At 38.4% G+C, this 19,247-nt stretch overlaps 3 protein-coding genes across 3 annotated transcripts in view; 2 read left to right on the top strand and 1 right to left on the bottom strand.

Annotated features, from left to right (window-relative positions):
- LOC144643301 (uncharacterized) overlaps positions 1 to 19,247 on the bottom strand; it is a 203,599-nt gene that overhangs the window by 15,203 nt on the left and 169,149 nt on the right. The gene's annotated exons all lie outside the window — the stretch shown is intronic.
- LOC144643354 (uncharacterized) lies at positions 599 to 9,205 on the top strand. Its single transcript, XM_078502567.1, has 10 exons — positions 599 to 777; positions 858 to 914; positions 1,092 to 1,149; positions 1,249 to 1,275; positions 2,897 to 2,926; positions 4,077 to 4,115; positions 4,726 to 4,802; positions 5,375 to 5,451; positions 7,109 to 7,173; positions 9,057 to 9,205. The coding sequence occupies exons 1-10, from the start codon at positions 738 to 740 to the stop codon at positions 9,109 to 9,111; spliced, it is 525 nt and encodes a 174-aa protein (XP_078358693.1). The 5' UTR covers positions 599 to 737; the 3' UTR covers positions 9,112 to 9,205.
- On the top strand, positions 11,495 to 18,890 carry LOC144643351 (uncharacterized). Its single transcript, XM_078502564.1, has 5 exons — positions 11,495 to 12,049; positions 14,996 to 15,154; positions 15,589 to 15,841; positions 16,203 to 18,190; positions 18,503 to 18,890. Exons 1-3 carry the CDS (start codon positions 11,765 to 11,767, stop codon positions 15,838 to 15,840), a joined length of 696 nt encoding a protein of 231 aa, XP_078358690.1. The 5' UTR covers positions 11,495 to 11,764; the 3' UTR covers position 15,841; positions 16,203 to 18,190; positions 18,503 to 18,890.

The following is a 19,247-nucleotide window of genomic DNA, read 5'->3' as shown; positions in this document are numbered from 1 at the left end:
GTTCTCACCACCACTACCAAACATCTGATTAGACCAATTCGGGAATGGGGGGGTTGCGGGGGTCGGGGCCCGCTCCCATCACTCTCGTCCCTGGGACAATTCCGTGTGGTATGGATCTCAACTCAGGTACCTCAAAGCCTGTCTTCCCGGAAGGGGGCGGGCCGCGGGCCCCGGGAGGGGCCTTGTTACAGAGGGGGCTTTATTCCAGAAAGTGAAGGGGGAGGCCGAGAGGGGGGGGGTTGCTTTTGAATCGTTATTCGAAAAGGGGCTAAACTTTCGCGGAAATTCAGTTGAAACAACTTAAAATATAAAAGAGCAAATAAGGTTAGCATTTAATTTGTCTTTATTCTCTGGTTTTTATGTCCCCTATAATTATCCTATATCCGGCTGCTGGTAGCACTCCCCCTCCGTTTTTTCCCTCTTTCTCTCCCTCTTCCCAACTCCCCCTCCCTCCCCCATTTCGACGTTGCTACGCAGGTTAAATATCCGGCTGCTGGAGCGCCACTGACGCAATGAGCCCGCGATTCTCATTTTTGTCACAAATTTTAGGCGCACGCAGAAGTTCACACTGGTATCCGCTTGTCAGAAACATGAGTCTGCAGGTTTTATTTCCTTGAATTTCCTTTCTGTTCTTCGACTTTCTTCGCGTATTATACTAGTACTAAAAGAAACTTCAGTTTTCACAGTTTATAGTGAAAACACGCTTATGATAGTTACTTTAAAAATTAGCTAAAGGTATGCCAAGAAGTAGAAGTCGGAGTCGCTCTCCTGGCAGAGGTTAGCTTTATAATAATTTAGCTTAGTTAATTACTTAACGTTTTTCGTTAAAACTGACATTCTGCTTTCACAATTGCTAGTTTTCACAGAACGTAGACGTAGTCGGTCGCGGTCTAAAGAAAGGAGAAAAGATGTTGGTAAGTAATAACACCTTTATTTCATGATCACGTCACAGTCAGGTTTTACGAATCTCTGTCAGATCGATCAGAAACTTTCTAAACTGTCTATAGCTCTGAGTTACTGTATTGCTTGTTGATTGATGGAAGTAAACATACATGTACCATGCTCATCTATTGTTCTTGCTTGTCTCTCAGATCGCAGGAGAAGTAGATCAAGGTCACCAAAACGAAGAAGACATCGTTCTTTTTCAAGGTGCAGTGTATAATAACTTGTCAGAACAGCCAGTGTAAAATTAGTGCAAAGTCATTGTAATAATATATCAATAAAAATGTTTCTCTTTTCTTGTTTCAGATCACCTTCCCCAAGAAGACACAGAAGGTATTAAATTGTTTTCTTATTGGCACAGTAGCAAATTCCCCACCCCCCTATGTGGTCGGATCAAATTCCCCACCCCCGGAAAGACTTTGATTATCAAATTCCCCCCCCCCCCCCCCGGGAAGGCACAGGCATCAAATGCCTAGGGTATGCCCGGGGAGGGGATGTTGAACCTAAATGTTACCATACAACAGAACAAAGGAAAACACTAAACACTACGGGCACATATTTGAAATGACAAGGTTTTCAAAACTATATATTTTTTTATCTTTGGCATATATTTTTTTATCGTTGTTGTTGTTGTCGTTACTATACATGAAAGTAGGTCACTGGCATGCCAGTTTATGAGAAGTGCTCCCATGCTCACATGTCAGTACACAAGAAAGTCATCCCACAAAGATTATAATAATAATGCCAGTTCACCTATGTGGTTGAAACCTGCACTGGAGATCTTTGGTGTAACAAACAAAAATGCACCTTGGGCTTAAAGATGATTTCCAGTCCGTACTGCGCAATCTCCGCCTGCAATGTTTGTGAGTCTCACAAACAGAAGAATGTTTACTAGCAAAAATAAAAATTCCGGGAGAAAACTTTCCTTTTTCTTCTTTATTAACACCATGCAGATATCCTTGTAAAACAATAATAACAAGTAAAAGAAGCTCGACGGTATTTCAAACGGACGTTTTAGCTCATCGTGATTCTTGAACCAAATGATCCGTAATGGCGAACTAAAAAACCTCATGTATGCTATCACCGAAGTGTAACGTTTCAACAAATTCAAAACAAAAATGAAAACAAACTCTGAGTCTGCGCAGTACGGACTGGAAATCAGCTTTAATGGTTTTGCATGGGACTCTGGAACAAGAGGTCTGGGTTTTAGCCTGGCCAAGGTCATTGTACATGTGTTGTTCGTTCCTGTACAACGCATTTAATTCTTACCCATTATGCTCCCTTCCACTCTTGGGAGTAAAAATGGGTACCTATTCAAATCATTGAGGCAATCTAAAAAAAAAGTGCTTGGTAATTGCCTGCAGTGGACTTTTGTCTTGTGTGAGGCAGAAATTTAACTAACGGTTGTTTCATGGTGCGAATACTGGAGAAAAATACCAACCTGCCAAGTCACCTAGGGTTGAAGACAGATGTTACCTATTAACCTACCTTCTTACCTTTAGTTAGTGCTTTAGTGTCAGGCCGAGTGTTACATGTACTGGAGTTTATCCCTATTTCAGTAGCGTGAAGAGACTTAAAGTATTGTGTCTTCTCCATGGATGGAGTTACTACTAGTCCATTGCAGAGTTACCCACAGAATTATAAGTTGTCCAGAACCTATTCAATGGGCACTGGACAACTTAGAATTCTGGGGGTATCAAGTTGATACATTTGCATAGAATTAGGTACTATATCTTAGAAGACAAATTATGTAGGACAAACAAATATGTGCCAAAATAAAAATCAAATCTAGAGGCTGCCATAGATTAAAACATTTAGTGCTTTAGTTCACTACAGACTGAATCAACACAGTGGTACAGAAGATGTCATTAAAATTACTTTTATTTTGTAATATTTACCTTTTACACTCAACAAGAGACTCATGATCTTTTTCAACCATTTTGTTGTTTTATAGATCACCTTCTCCAAGAAGAAGGAGATCAAGGTATGTAAGGATGTATACCACATTAAATACCTAGTCTCCCTCGCAGCCGTTTTTAGTGTCGTCACTCAACGCTCCTCCCCACAACCACACTAAAAACGGCTGCGAGGAAGACTAGGTATTTCCTTGAGGAGATTGAGTTATGCATTCAAGGTTTATACTTGCTTAAATCTAGAGAATTTTGATAGGGAAATTGAAACTACCAGATATGGATCTAGGATTGACTGCTTATGAGATTAACGCTCTTTATGGTACAGTACTGCTCAAATGTAAGTTGACAGTCTCGACTCGATCCTCGAGACTCGAAACTCAAAAACTGAGTTTCGAGTCTCGAGTCTCGCGTCGAAAATTTCGAGGTTCCAGTATCGAGTCTTGAGTCGAGAAAAATAATGAGCTTGTCACTTGGATGATTCCTCAAGAAATAAATTGCTCAAGCGGGCCGCACTCTCAAGTGTTGTACACAGTCAAAGCATAGTTATAAACTATGGTCGAAGCTGTATCTCTGCTGTAATAATGCACGCTTGGTCATTTAATATTTCAAACCGTCAGGTGATCAAAAAGTTCGAAATAGCAGGAGCTGGAAACCGTCGATAGTGAATGAATTGAGGGCAAATTGACCCAAGGTCATTATTTTTCTCGACTCGAGACTCAATACTCAAACCTCGAAATTTTCGACTCGAGACTCGAAACTCAAAGTTTTCGAGGCTCGAGGGACTGTCAACTTACATTTGAGCGGTACTGTAGAAAGAAGTTCACCAAAACACACATAATTCTGTCAAATTTAAAGTTACCGGTATATGAAAATGGCAGATAACCCAGTCAATTGTTAAGTACATGTAATATCAAACAATACCTGCATTCAATGCTGGACATATGTGAGAAATACCAGATTTTTATAAGTCAAAATAGATAAAGGAAGTGTTTTAAATTTAGTGTGCATCTTGAAAAATTTTGGTTAAATTTTCCAACTTTGTGGTTGTTATCTTAGTCTTACCCAGTCGATAGCATCCCTGTTCTTTTTTGGTTTACATGACTTCGTATTAACACCTCTGTGGTGATTTTCTACCTGGTAGTAATTGAGTTTTCCCTTGTTTTGAAAGTTATTTTGTCAATTATACAAAATTTACTTACCAGTTGTTGCCATTCATAACAGGTCATCATCACCTAGACGCTCTCGAAGAGAACGCTCAAAGTGAGTACCGGTACTTCTTCGTGTTTGGTTAGAATGGGGTAATGGGGTAAATTAATTTAAGTTTTAAAATTAATACTTTGCAGTTTAATTTAAGGCAAACAATTACAGTCAATTTCACATAACTTTATCGTGCCGCGTTGCAACGTAATTGGCTACCTCGTAATTTAGTTCCCAATTTCCCAATGAACTTCGCAACTCGGCACAGTAAAGTTATGTGAAATTGACTGTAAGCAGACTTTGCAAAATACACCCTGAGATTTCTGAACCCTATCAGTAAGCTCTGTAATACCGTAGGCGATGTTGCAAGGTATTTCCATCCGGTGTATAGTTTCCAAATCCAATTGGCCATTATTTTACATTGTGCAATTCTGATAATTATCCATATCCACAACAAGGAAGGTCACAGGAAATTTTAAGGGGGTGGTGGTTGGGGGGGGGGGGGGTCAAAGGCCTTCAGAGTGATTACAACTTGTATTAGTCAGAGTAGAGGATTTGATTCTCGGGAATGCCTTGACCATTTAACCATACCGTAACCATTCTGCAACTTATGATCGTAATAAAACATAAATTGGGTCTTTTTATTTAATTTGTTTTTTGTTTTAATATGCAGGTCTCCAGGAGACAAGAGAAAATCTGATAAAAATGATGAAAAAGAAGAAGATCAAGGTGGAACAGAAGGTGCTGCAGGTATGCACATCCTCGAAATTTTTCATTTTGCCAAGAAACTGCACAGCCAGGATTCTCCTGTGTTTACTAGAGCCTTTTCTGGTAATTCTGGTTGGCAAACTTTATATTCCGCTCTTTTATGTCTTAGAAAACTTTCTTCATTAAAAGCATAGGCATTGAAGCTTTTGTTGTTTATCAAGTGCTCTGAAATGGTGCAAGCTATATAATTTTGCAGTGTAATCCCAGTTTAATGAACATCCAGGCTTAGGATTCTGAAATTTGGTAACTTTGTGATGTTCAAGTTTGTAATGTACAGCTCAAAAGAAAGTTGACAGTATTATCTATTCAAGATTGCATCTCGAAGTTCAAGTGACTCAAATTTCAAGACACAAGGATCGAGGCACTTTCTATTTCTGTCACGATAATCATTTTCTCAATTATCCCAACTTTTTTCATGAGTTTTGGTGAGTCAGGGTAACCAAGGTTAAACTGAACCAAGGAATAATCATCTCCTAATCATTCAGATAATATAATGTAATAATATTGATTATTAATTTAATATGACTAACATTACATTTTCTTCACTTGTCTAGATGGTGAGGAGGTTCCTGATGAAGATGAGGAAGCCATGATGAAAATGATGGGATTTTCTAATTTTGATTCAACAAAGGTTACTTGCACACTGCCATTGACATTAACATATTTGATATAATATTTTTTGCGATTGACTGTGGAAAAAAACAGTAGGCTATAAACCTTTAAAAGATAGTTAAAATTGCCCAGTAGTTGGCTCAGTATGAAATTGGCAGTGGTGTAATGTTCAGTGCTTCAAGCTCAAGTTTTTCTTTTGTACAATGGTCGCCACAAGAAAAATTTTGGTCGCCAAAAGCAAAACGTTTTAGAAGAAGACACTTCATGTCGCTTTACATAGTAATACTGCTTACCATGATGAGCCGAATTGAAATCGTTTGGCGAACGTTTTGACGCGGGGGACGCGGTTATTTTCACTTGCATTCCAAAGTTTTTTGGTTGATCTGTTCTAATTATCGTGCAGAATAGTACTAAATAAATGATAAGAGAAACAGGTAAGGAAGATAAACATGCAAAACAAGTTAATTCTCGTGCAGTACAGTAAAATAATAGAAACATAAATGTGGTGTTCAAATTAATGGTGGCTCCACGATCAAAGACATCAAACAGCACAGTCCAAGCCAAACGGATAAGCAAGATGCACGATTGAAATAGTTATAACGGAAAATTTTGTGGTGAAATTGCTTAGTAATTATACTGCAAATACAAATGATGCCTAGCCAGCCCTTTACACTGCACTGGTCGCCAAATTGGCAACCTGTTTGGAAAATTTAGTCGCCAAATTTTTTTTTACTCGCCATGGCGACCAAAATGGTCGCAGCTTGAAGCGCTGAATGTTGAGAGTTCCACTCACCAGTTCAGCCTGTGATCATAATGGGATGCTTTCAAATCAGGAGCCGATTTGTTTAATCACAAATTAATATCAATGATTACAGACAGAATTGGATGACTCAAGTACAGACCTGTTACAAATTAACAAACTGTAACAAAATTTGTTAACTAAAACTAAATAAAAACATTTAAGTTGAGTTTGTCTTTGACTGTGATGCATGAGAAAACAGTAAACAGGGCGTGCAAATGACACATACTGACCAGGGCCCAGTTGCTCAAAGCATGATTAAGCTAATCCAGGATTAGCGTGAAATTTGATTTCAATTTTATATAATTTTGTTGAGGTTTTCTGTTAATTTTTTCTGCCCCACAGTTTTGACATGGACCAATCTCAAACTTAACAAAATATTAGCTTTGGGAAACCCTTTAAAACAAGAGAAATTGCAATCTTGATCATCTTTTAATCCTGGGTTAGCGTTAATCGTCTTTCGAACAACCCGGCCCAGTTTCTTAGGCTTGACCAGGTCAGTTACAAACATGACACATAAGTTGTCTTTTTGGTCTTAAATCAGGCTGCTGATCAACAATCAGATTCTAGTTTTGATTAATGTTTTACAGTCAATGCACTTCACACATGAACACATAACTTCAAACACTCATACATTGAAGAAATGTTTACATGAATTTTCATGCGTGAAGCACATTAACTGTAAAACTAATAGGGAAGGAAACTTAATTTTGATTTTTCACATTACTCACCATGTGGGTATGATTTGCACTCACCCAAAACAAGTTGGCGAGTGACAATTTCAATTCCTGCACTAATAAAGTTTACTAACAGTTTCTACGAAATTCAGTACAAGGGCTAATAATAAGACTAATAACTTATTTTGTAAACATTTCAGGGTAAGCATGTGGCCGGTGCTTGTAATATGAGCTCTGCCAGTGTAAAGAAGGCCAACAAATACAGGTGAAGACATTAGAAAAATGTAGTGTGCATAATTATTATGATATACAGGGCTCTTAAGGGTCCTGAAGGACCTGGAAAGTCCTGGAATTTTATTGTGGCACTTTCCAGTACTGGAAAGCCCTGGAAAAAGAACACTGGTCCTGGAAAGGTCTGGAAATCTGTTAAACTCAAATTATAACAACTGAACTCTCAGAACTAACATTATAAGAAAAATAAAAATATACAGACAATATAATTAAAAGAGAAATAATATTGAGATCTTGGAAGTGAAAGGGTTAATGTGAATTTTGGAGTCCTGGAAAAATAAATCAGAGTCCTTAAAATGTCCTGGAAAAGTCCTAGAAAATTGTTTGTGAAAAATGGTACGAACACTGGATATAATGTGCATGCTTGGCCTTTTTAACCTGTATATTGTATTGTAAAGTAATTCAACTTACTAGGATTTTTACATTTCCTCAAATAGTAATCCTCCATTAAATAATCATCCCATTTGAAGGAAAATTTTGGAAACAGTTTTCCCACCCCACCACTCCCCTCCCCATCAAGCATTAAAATTTAACATCATCACAACCACCACTACGATTGTTATACAGTGGAACCCCAATAAAACGATATGCCAAGGGAGCAGTACAATTATGCCGTTATATCGAGGAACCGTTGCATCAAAACTCCTGATATAAGGATATGGCCATATGTCGGGGTAAACCTAACAAGGGGTCATGAATGGTCCCTCAAAATGTCGCAGTGCTCGCAATGCTCGCAAAATTTTAGTGGGTGCTCGTTTGCTCGTGCTCGCACAATTTTACAAGTGCTCGCATGCTCGGTTTTTAGTGAAGGTAGGTTTTTGAAAAGTGCTCGTTGCTCGCAAGGCTAATTTTTGTCAATGCTCGTGCTCGCAAAGAAAAAAGCTGTGCTCGCATGCTCGCAAATGCTCGCAAATGCTCGCAAAGACCATTTGATACCCCTTTAACATTTACTTAAAAAAAACATTTTTTTACTGCATAATATTTCATAGAATTGGTAATGAGTATCAAATGATTCACATATTGTAACATTTCAGACACTCATATCATTGTACAAAGCTGTTGACAGAAACGTTAGAGGTTACTCGATTACTTGAATGCTATTGTATTAAATGCAATGTTGTGCTTAAATTGTGACTGTACATGTGACTGTGTACTGATAATATCGTTATAAAGGTTAAGAATTTATGTTACGGTCTGTTAAATTCACATCGTTATACCAGGAATTCAATATTGTTATATTGAAGATTGTTTATCGGGGTTTTGTCTCGTACATTTTACTGTAACTTTTGACGGGACATACAATATTCATCGTTATATCGAGGATCTTTATATCAGGGTTCCACTGTACAGGGTTGGCACTGCTCCTGGAATTTTTGAAAAACTCCTGGAATTCAAATAAATACTCTCCCAGGGCCTTGTCCTTTTTTCACCTGATCCTGGTAAACTTATGAAATTTTATAGTTATGTAACAGCAAATGAAAATGTTGCCATAACCTTTTCTGGCAGGCTGGAACTTTTTTATTTGTATTCTGGAAAACTACTGAAATCCAATCATCTCTGAGTTATACAAACCCTGGTTATAGCAGACCATGTATCCACTAATTAGGGACAAAATAATTTTGACAAAAATATCACCAGTTGCATCTTTTCCAACCAGTGAGAACATATCCATCATGTTTTATTTCACACAATTCAAAACCCATAAGCAGTGTGTTTGTTTTCATATCCACTCGAGGCCAGACTACAATGTTGTTTCTCACTAGTGGCATTTTGTTGTCGACCACTGATAAATTTGTTTGCTTGTTTGCTATTTTATGGTGATACTAATTTCATTATTTTTTATTATTTTTTTTACAGACAATATATGAACAGAAGAGGAGGATTCAACAGACCACTTGATTACGTTCATTAGTTAGAAACCTAAAAATCCTATTTGTACATTTCACAGCAACTGCGCATCCCCAGTGTTTTCTTGACACTTTAGTCCTCACCATTCCCTGATACCTGGTAATCCATCATGTTACATCATCATTATACCTGATATAATAATGTAGAAACTTTTCACCCATATTATTTTTATTTTTCCTGTCTTAATCACCTTGTCATAGCATCTTTAGTGCATGATCTTGCCTCTTTCTTCAGCTTGCTGTGACAATCCAGCCCTGGTGTACTGACTTCCATAAATTTATTTGGTTTTAAATTTGCAAATTTAAGCCAGCTTTGTACATTTCTTACCTTTTTTGAAAATACAATAAATACTCCTTTCATTTTCTAGATCTTTTGTAGATCTTTAGGTGAATCTCTAGTTTTTTTCCAGAGATGTTCAGGTTTATTGGCTTTATTTTGTAAATCTCTAGACTGATATCCTGTTCCAACAGATTAACATTTTTGTTATTGAATTTGCCCAACTTTTGCACATGATTCAAATTTACAAAATGAACAGAAAATATGCTTGATAAAAGCTTTTTCTTTTAAAGACTTTGAATTTGAACTGTATCTCTGAAAAAAACCTTTCTTTATAACACCAAAGCTTGCACAAATCCCTTACATGGTAAATCTTGGAGAAAAGTTCAATGGGTATAACCAGTTATTTTGTTTGTTTATTATAAAATATATATGTATTACAGTTTTTTACAAAGAAGCTGTTTCGTCCAGTTTGTCTTTTCTTCTAGATTTTCTCTAACATCATTCATAATATTTTAATTAACAATTATGAAGTTTCTGTTATTGATCTTTTTATTTTCTGTAGTTGTTATTGATATTGTTTTCCTTTACAGTCATGTATTAGTGGTTTCTGTACACATTTTGTAAAAATAAATCCTTATTTCTTAGTAAAAACAAATGTATAGCAGCTAATGAGTTACATAAAATTACTTTTTATTTGGGAGTTCCTTCCCTTATGGTTTGAAATTTGAGTAACCTTCTCTGTTAAAGGCTGCCATTTGAGACTGTTGGTATTGCCAATCCAAAGCAAGCTGATACCATCCTGGGGGGGGGGGTACTCCCTATAATGGCCTATACGGGGAGGCTCCGCCCAAAAGGGGTACCTTTTTCAGGCTCCAGGTATATAAAAGGGTAGGAATTTCACAAGTTTAGGTATATGGAAGGGTAGGGACATCTGCCATAATGATATTTTAAAAGGCCTTAACATTAAATATTTCGAGCAGACGCAACTTTTGGCTGTATCGTCGTAATTTATTAAGCGCTACATAAAAATGAAAAGAAAACTTCCTGTTTTAGGTTAATGTGATGTCGTGTAGGTATATGAAAGGGGTGCCTTTTTGCAATAAAAGGTATACAAAAGGGGTACCTTTTCTATCAAAATGGTATATAAAAGGGTAAGGGGTTGGATCTCCGGGCGGAGCCTCCCTGTACAAAACTTTTTCGAGTACCCCCCCCCCCCCCGGGATACCATAGGGATCCATAATGTCAATGTGCATGTTATTTTAAATGTTATATTGACAGATGACTTAGCAACAATTGCTATATGCATCAATACCATTTTGTGGGAGTTAGCCTGTATGGTATCTCACTTGTTCGACACCCTCCTCTTTCCCCTCCTGACCCCACCCCCTCTCCCTTTGCCCCCCCCCCCCTCTGCATAATTTGTCACATCTTCAATACAGGTTTTACCCCTGGAGTATTATAATAGTTAGATACTTTCCCTCTTTCCTAGCCCTTTGGTCTCCCCTTGCCTATGCAAAAATTAATATATTGCACCGAAAAACTTGGGCTAACACTGGATAAGATTTAATTACAAAACTTGACTCTAGGATTTCTATTAATAATTATGTGCAATCACCCCCTGGAATGCTTGTTTTGTTTCTCAAGGGTTGTTCATGAGGTTAAACATTTGGATCCTTATCAGGAAACATCATCACTCTCGATGGTAGGGGGTGCTTATTCATCTTGAACCTGGCCTTTTGAATGAGTCGAGTGAATCAGCTAGTTGACACAAAAAGAGATGAAAGAGATTATTTCAAAAATATTTAGCAATTTATAACACTTCTCTGCAAAGAAAGATAACAAAAGGGAAATGCAGTGGATTGGCAACACTAAAATATTTGCCTTTTCATATATCCTTTGAAAGGGGGGGGCGGAGATTGTTAGGCATTACCATTTTGCCCCCCCCCCCCACCCTACCATTTTCATTGATAAACATGTTAATCAACAAGGTCGATGAAGGAAATTCGGATTTGTTTTCCAATTTGGAAACTATTGTTTTAGCTTTTAGACAAGGAAATGAATTGAGATTTCATTTCCAACCCTTTATGTTTTCTTTAGTTTGGTGGTTGTTGTTTTTCCTCAGGAACACCTGATTAAATTCATGTTGTCTTAAGACTTAGCCCATGGCTTAGGGAAAAAGAATATATTTTTTTAAATATATATCAATTTTTTGAATTATTTTCTTTTGTGAATCAAACAAGGAAATGAAGAGAACAACATATTTTCGATATTTGCGCGATTTCCAGACTGATGACAAGTAATTAGACCCCAGTCCTCTCTCACAGCTCAGTGGTTATCAATCAAATATTTATGAGTTAGAGATCGAAGAAACTTCAAAAATGGCGATGGAGGCTGCTCCAACTTCCCCGCAATTAACGAACTATGCTCCGCAAAATACTGCCACGGTTACTCACACGGTTCCTGCATCGCATACAACAGTAAATCTTATACAGCCTGACCAAGGGAAAGGCCTTTACATTGTCGATCCTTCTCAACAACATGCCTTACAAATGTTCGGAAGTCCCGATCAGAGAACCTTCATGGCCAACCCCGTTGAATATAACCCTGCGGCTGGAACAATAACAACAACCGCTGTTTCTAATGGAAATGGTCAAATAACGATGGTAAGTATTATTAAATGGCTTATGACACTCAACAAGGGTTTTAGTCCAATAGCATTCAAGTACAGATTCGGAGTTGGCGAGAAAACGCTGTGTCGTGTGTTCGATCTTTCTGAAGACGCGGATCCCATTCACTATTGTTGTGCGTTCGTTTGGACGCTCAACGGACTGAATTCTTCGCCAAAAATGCAAACAAACCTTCAAATAAATGGTTTCTCGTGAGTTTTGAAGTCTGCCAGGTCTCTGGAAATTCAACCTGTCGGCCAAAGTTGTGAATTTAAAACCGTCCAATCGAGAAATATCGTTCGAACTGCTTCGCTATTGGTCTAAGCGCTGGCAATGTGGATGACTGGACTTTTGTTTGTATTGAAATGAGTGAGCGCGCACACAACAAGGAATGAAACACGATGGATTTTCGTATACCAATCACGTCGTAGATATTGTTGTAAAGAAAAAACGGATATTTAGAGCGAATTTCTCTCGAGAAAGCTTTCCTCTTTAGCTTCCTTGAACAATAATTTAGTTTCACGCCTTGCATTTTAATGAACCGAGCAGCTGTTTTTCGTTGCGTGCAATTCTATGGCTTTCGAAGTTAGCCCTTTCTCATCGAACAGAAATTTTGTTAAGCCAACATTCTAGCTTATATTGTGGCCTACTTTCACTTCAATGTATTTACAGCCTTCCATAAGGTATCGAAAGCTACAAAACGCCAAGCTGTTTTCGATAAAGTAAACAGTTCCTTCCGCGTTTATTGATCACAGACGGAGCCTCGAGGGATATTTTTGTGAGTGTTTTTTCAGGTCATTTGATGTCATTTTTGTTCACATTACGCTCTTACACTTGCAGTTTGGCTGATAGAGTTTAAACTTTGAGAATCATCATCCCCTTTTGTCGCAAAATCAACGAACGCTACCTACAGACGTTAATTTGAATTATCTTCTCTGACCAAATTATCCACATGTGAATGCAAGGGCCCGGCATACAGACCAAAAGTTCTTAAATAAGGAGCGGTTAGCAACATCACAATTGATTGGAAAAGATCAAACTAAGCAGTTTGGGCATTTTCACCAGTATTGGTATTTTTCGTTATGCTTCTACTAAAACAGATCACAACTTCAACAAATATTTCCTTGATATTTATAAGGGCCTGGACTATTTTCACATAGGTGGTGAACTAAGTGGTTGAAGATTACTGCACCTTTTAACAATATGTGAATTGGCTCAATCACTGGTTGCTTTTTTGCTGCTGTTGATCATCTAAGTACCCTGTGAGCTGAGTTCCCTTTGAACTTCCTAGAAAACTTGGCCCTTCCTCTTCCCGTTTTTTTCTCGGAGATTGAAGGTATCATCTTAGTATCCAGGGGTGCTTATCATTGGCATGTACTCCCCACCCCCCGCCCCGCCTCCCTTCTTTGGCCCGTGGCTCGGAGTGCAGTGGCGTTGTGGCCCGAGGTGGGGCTCAGGGGTTGGCGGGCGAGTGGCCCGGAGGTGTGCAACTGAGTGTGTCGGTAAGTGCGAATTGAAGTTGTTCGTTCGTATTGTTTGTGCCGTTCGGTGTTCGCGGTTCGCGCGGTTGGTCGTTTCGTTCGTTGTTCGGGTAGACATGCCTTACCATTTGTAGGAAAAATCTGGTCGTTGTGACCGGTGCATAAATTTGGTAAGCGATTTTCTTAATATACCGACCAACCGGTATGAGATTTCACTTACATTTAAACAACTAGGCGTTCCATACTGCTCACTCAATCTGGTCTATAACGGTAGCTGAATATTTTGAGGTAGAAAACAAACTTTTTGATGAAGAAGATGGGCTGATGCTGTTTCAATAAGTACAGTCAGCTTTTTCATGAGACACAATTAAACCAAATACAAAGTTATTTTGAGGTAACTGTCCCCACCTATGCACCGAGTAAATTTCGCAGTCATTTTTTGTGACAATTGGCACATACACAGATCACATGCAGAAAAATAATGAACACATGTCATTGAATGATTCCAACGTACAATGTAGACAAGTGCTAACATTTTTATGGTCTAGGTTAACATTCACAATCCGCATCAATGTTAAGACGCCATATTGTAAACATGACTAAAACCCCGCAACTGTTTACACGTATTTATTTGTGATCAACAGACTGTGAGAAATGAACAGCAGGTCAAGTTCAAATCACCAAACTGGCAACCACACTTTAAAATTGGAAACATATCCTGCAATTTCGCAGTGCAAACTTTGCTTAAATTGGGTTAACTTACTATTTTAAACTTTATGATCCTAGGGGGGTGCTTTATTCCAGTATTTGGGCAGCCATTTCAGTGTATGGGTTAGTCCCATCCAAATTATCTGAGTTTACCCTCAACTTGTTTAGCATGCATATTTTTATGAGAGACCGTAGTAAAATATTACGGGCTGCAACGAATTGCAACCTGACACTAAACAACTGACACCTCATGTCGCCAGCTACACATAACTCACCTTTCAGTGCATACCTGTAGTTCTGTTATTTTTTTGGCCTCTGTCCTCAGCTTCAGCATATGATTAATTGAGCTGGGGGAGCAAGGATGGGGCAGTGATGAGAGCGCTCACCTTCCACTAATTTGGCCCAGGCTCGATTCCGGCCCAATGCTATTTGTGGGTTGAGTTTGTTGTTGGTTCTCGCATTGTTCCGAGGGTTTTTCCTCGCCGCGTTCCCGGTTTTCCTACCTCCCGAAAAACCAACATTTACAAATTCCAATTCCACCTGGTTAAAGGACCCGCATGAAACCAGCTAGAGGTCATGATGCTTCCTCTCAAAATATAGAAATTTGTTTTATCACCACAGACAGATCACAATATCTCCTCAACCTCTTCCAAACTGTCTCTTGCCTTTTGTATCACTGTTCAAATAATTTATTAGTATTTATATTTTTATATCAAAACTAGTTTGTTTTTGTAATTTCTCTGTGTATAACCAGATGAATGGACAAGCTATAGGAGCTCAGAGACTTCCAGTTGCCATGGAAACTTTGGATGAACCACTTTACGTCAATGCAAAACAGTACCACAGAATAATAAAAAGACGGCAAGCAAGAGCAAAGCTTGAAGCTGAGGGGAAAATACCAAAAGTTCGAAAGGTTAGTTTGTATAATTTTTGCTGAATTTCATTAATACATGGCTGTTGTGCTAACAGCAACATGGCTTTGCAAAACAAGCATAATAATACAAATTAAAAAGAGCTAGAAAAATTGCATTCTTGTCCCCAGAGCTGCTTGTCCCTCATAGCCAGCAGCGTCTGTGCACAAGAAACAAGTGGCTCTGGGGACACAGGATTTGATTGGAACAGCCAATAAAATGAACCTGAACTGTTTTAAAATTCCTTTGTTATAGGAGAGTTTAAAACAGTTGATTTCATTGGCTAGATTTGAAACACCCCTTGTTAAAATATATCCAATCAATCTTTTTGCTTGATCGACTTTCTTTAAAGTGGCCTGGTTTGAGCAGCTGCACTGTAAATTGACCTGACAAATAACCAAATTAACTCTAGGTTATTTCTGGTGACAATTTTTAGAAATATCTTCATGAGTCAAGGCATCAGCACGCCTGCCGAAGGAGACGGAGCAATGGGGGAAGATTTGTAACCAAACCTGGTGAAGAACATGAGATACAAGAAGGTGAAGTAGGAGATAGCCAGGTATTCCAGGAGGGCATGGTACCAACCCAGGAGCACAATCCACAAGAACATGCATACAGTAATATTGTGCCAGCTCCTGAGCCTAATAGAGTACAGATGACAAGCCAGGGGCCTGAGCAAACAGAATAAGGTGATTGTTATTTTTTTTTTCTTTTGTTGGCTGAATGGCTGGTGTTGTAGTTCAAGCCCTTCCTCTATGAGATGTAAGTGTTTGTATTAACACAGCAATATATAGAGTAGAATGCTGGTTTCTTGAATCCTCAGTTTCTTGAAACTCCCAATTTCTCAAACCAATTTTCGTTTCCCTTGGATAGCTCTCTACTGGATACCTCTCTATTGTTTGACCCCTGATTTCTTGAGGAAATTTTCGTTACATTACCCAATGCCCCAGTTTTTGTAACAATGTTTATTTATGACTACATACATGTATAGACTTGTAAAACTCCAATGTTAAGGTTTTTGCTCATTTCAACTTTTCTTTTCTTTTTCAGATACTGGTCTTTTGGGAGTACAATATAGTTAATAGTAAGAATGCTTTCAAGTGGTGTATTTTGAATCCCCCCCCCCCCCCTCCCCCCACCAAAGTGACCTGAATTTTCAGTTTGTAAATACGTGCCTTTGGTTATGCAAAGAAAAATCAAGTCCTCAGTGGGGATATTCACTGTATACCACAAGAAATCTTTGAAGAACTATTTTATTCTGTACTGAGGTTTGAGTGGGACTCGTCCCATCGCTGTGATGGGCGTGGCACATCACGGCAGAAAAACAAACTGTGAGATACTGTCAAATATACCTACAGTTGCTTTGCAGGCTTCTGTAGTTTGACTGTGTCCTTCAGACTAAATGTGTGTATGGGAGAAACATACAAGAGTTTTAGCCTTTAATTTAGTCAAGTCCAGCTCTAAATTATTCATACACCTAGAGTTGTACTTCACTATTTTCCTAAGTATTTCTCAGCTGTACAGGTATGCTTGGTCAGGCCTTTTTATTATTATTACTAGTAACTCAGCCATACACACTCATCACGGTTCTCAGCCTAGGCAGCGTAAATTAACAGATTGTGTACATAGATATTAATTTCCCTATCTTTAACTAAAAAAGTAGTGCCTCAGTAGTTCATAACACAGTCAGCCGATCCTGACTGCTACATGAAGCTGTATTGTTTTCTGAGTAACAAACATTTCCGTTGCACATTGTGAATGACTCTTGAGATACCTTGAATCGCAAGGGACAAACTCAAAGGATGTTACTGTGACCAAGGACTTGATAGACATTGTTTGGCATTGAACCAGTGGTGCAATATACTTGTTTTTCTTCGCTGAACAAGCCTTCTAAGTCTTTCTATAACATTTATTCTGTCCTCAGGGCTTAAGACTAACTTTTTAACTCACTGGTTTACTGGCTAGTGACATGTCAGATTTTACTAGCCAAAAGTAATTTTTCACTAGTCAGGTATATTGATTTCTATCAAGAACAGTTGACTTTTCAGAGTTTTTCACTAGCCAAGTGGCTAGTAGGAATGCTTAATCTGGTAACCAAAACCTAAATTTTGGTAGCCTTTGGCTAGTTGGCTACCGTTAGTCTCAACCCTGGTCCTTTCTTCCCACTGAGGTATGTTTTTGATTTCTTGGCCTTATGTTTCCAAACATTCTGACCTTTTTTTTACTGTTAGCTTGTTGAGTGAACTAAGGCTAGTTCAATTCAACATTGTCACAATCATTCTGTGATTGTTTTCTTTTTAGAAGATTGTTTATTGTAATCTATTATTATTTTTCTTAGTCATAACCATCTTTATTTATTTTTGGTTCATAACCTCCTTGGCCTGTTTCTACCTTAGATAACTATTATTTTGAGGTTTCCTTCGAAGTTATTTTGTTTTCTTAAAAGTAATTTGGTAATTCAGAAAAATGACAGTCAGTCGTCAGTCTTCAAAACCATCTATTTAGTAAGTGTCCTCTTTCTTTCTTTTGCTACTAAGTTTAGAAAACAGATAAACACAAACAGCATGGCATGACAGTACTGTTCAGTCATGAATCTTCAATGTTCACATGGTCGCACAGTAGGGTTTTATCCACAGACTTAAAGGTTAGAACTACCTCATCCAGCAAAACAAAAAGTACTTCTAAATAGCTGTTATTTGAATGGTCAAACACCATGGTTACTAGACTATTTGTTTTTGTTTTTTATTAATTTGTTTCATAAAGTTAAGCAAAAGTAGTGATTGCTTCAAAAGCTCTCTCTTAGTCATCCTCTTCTTTTAAGCTTATACAAAGTACACGTTGCACCATAACCTGGTAGCCTGTGACCAGTAAAATAGACAATGAATTAGTTGTCCTGTGGCCAGTTAAACATTTATAATGTTACCTTACTTTAATATGTAAGCTTAGATCAGAGTGGGTAACCCGTAAAGAAGCTACTTAGTAAATGGTAAAAAAAATCTGCAATTGGAGTGAGTTGAATGCATTCTGGAGAGAAAGACGTGCTTAGGGACTGGTCAATAAGTAGAGGAGGGGGGGGGGGGGGGAGGGTGGGCCAGAGCAGAAAGGGGGTGGGTCATCAGTTTTTGAGCCCTCGAAAAGGGGTGGGCTATGTAGTTTTGATCTACATGTAGGGGGTGGGTCATCCTATTTATATCAGTATAAATAGATAAATTTCTCGAAGTGACCAATTTTAAATGATTTTCTAGCGATTTCAGGAGGCTCAAATATAAGGAAGGGGTGGGTCACAAATTTTCAAGCCACCACTTTTCCAATTGCTCCGCCCCCCCTCCCCCCTGGTACTTATTGACCAGTCCCTTAGTTTGCCAACTTTTTATGCCTTATACCCCACAAGGGAGGCTGGTCACAGATTATAGAGTATGATCAACGTGCTAAACAAACAGCTTTGATTAGCATATGAGTGGGGTAAATATGAGTTCAGATTTAGTAGCCCAATGGCTTTTTGGTAGAGCTCACAGGAAGGAGGTAATTTTTTATAGCCCTGTCAGCAGCATGTTCACTATTTATTTTTCTGTAGCAGGAAGAAACCATGACCGTGTCAGCGTAATTCATTGCAGCAAATGGAGTGCATTTCTATCTAAACAAGCTATATATAGCCTTACATAAAAGCTTTACATAAAGTCATCAAGAAAGACTGCAGTAAAAATTGTTGAAAATAAACTTGCACTGTTTTTGGCTGGATTTGGTGTACTGAGATTCCAAGTTTGTTTTCCAGGTTTATAATGACTATATGGGGTTGAAGGGGCTGAGGGCTGATGATTCTCTCCCATAAAAGAAAACAACTTATTACAGAAACCACAAAAAAGAGTCCCTGTGTGATATGAAGTCACAAACTGGGTAAGGGAAATGGCCCCGGAGGGGGGGGGGGGGAACTCGCATTAGTCGCATATGAAAGTGACGGGGGTGCTTGTCGTCTCGCTTAGGGGTGTTAATTTCGGTTTTTGGTCCCCACCGGGGGAAATGGTCAAAACTATTGTACTCAGACAGGACCCACCACTCTACATGCCTACTTTTTATTAGCCTGCAGAGACGTGTTTC

This window comes from Oculina patagonica, chromosome 2 (genome assembly GCF_052425735.1).
Source record: "Oculina patagonica isolate OP01 chromosome 2, crgOcupat, whole genome shotgun sequence".
Taxonomy (NCBI): domain Eukaryota; kingdom Metazoa; phylum Cnidaria; class Anthozoa; order Scleractinia; family Oculinidae; genus Oculina; species Oculina patagonica.
This window is presented reverse-complemented; position numbering and strand designations above follow the sequence as displayed.

What these genes read in the sequence shown, in the direction of transcription:
- LOC144643354 (XM_078502567.1), top strand. Translation starts at nt 738, where the DNA reads ATGCCAAGAAGTAGAAGTCGGAGTCGCTCTCCTGGCAGAG. An exon ending in TCTCGAAGAGAACGCTCAAA is followed by an intron (nt 4,116 to 4,725) that starts GTGAGTACCGGT and finishes TTTAATATGCAG; the next exon opens with GTCTCCAGGAGACAAGAGAA. An exon ending in AAGAAGGCCAACAAATACAG is followed by an intron (nt 7,174 to 9,056) that starts GTGAAGACATTA and finishes TTTTTTTTACAG; the next exon opens with ACAATATATGAACAGAAGAG.
- LOC144643351 (XM_078502564.1), top strand. Translation starts at nt 11,765, where the DNA reads ATGGCGATGGAGGCTGCTCCAACTTCCCCGCAATTAACGAACTATGCT. An exon ending in GAAATGGTCAAATAACGATG is followed by an intron (nt 12,050 to 14,995) that starts GTAAGTATTATT and finishes GTGTATAACCAG; the next exon opens with ATGAATGGACAAGCTATAGG. An exon ending in AAATACCAAAAGTTCGAAAG is followed by an intron (nt 15,155 to 15,588) that starts GTTAGTTTGTAT and finishes GACAATTTTTAG; the next exon opens with AAATATCTTCATGAGTCAAG.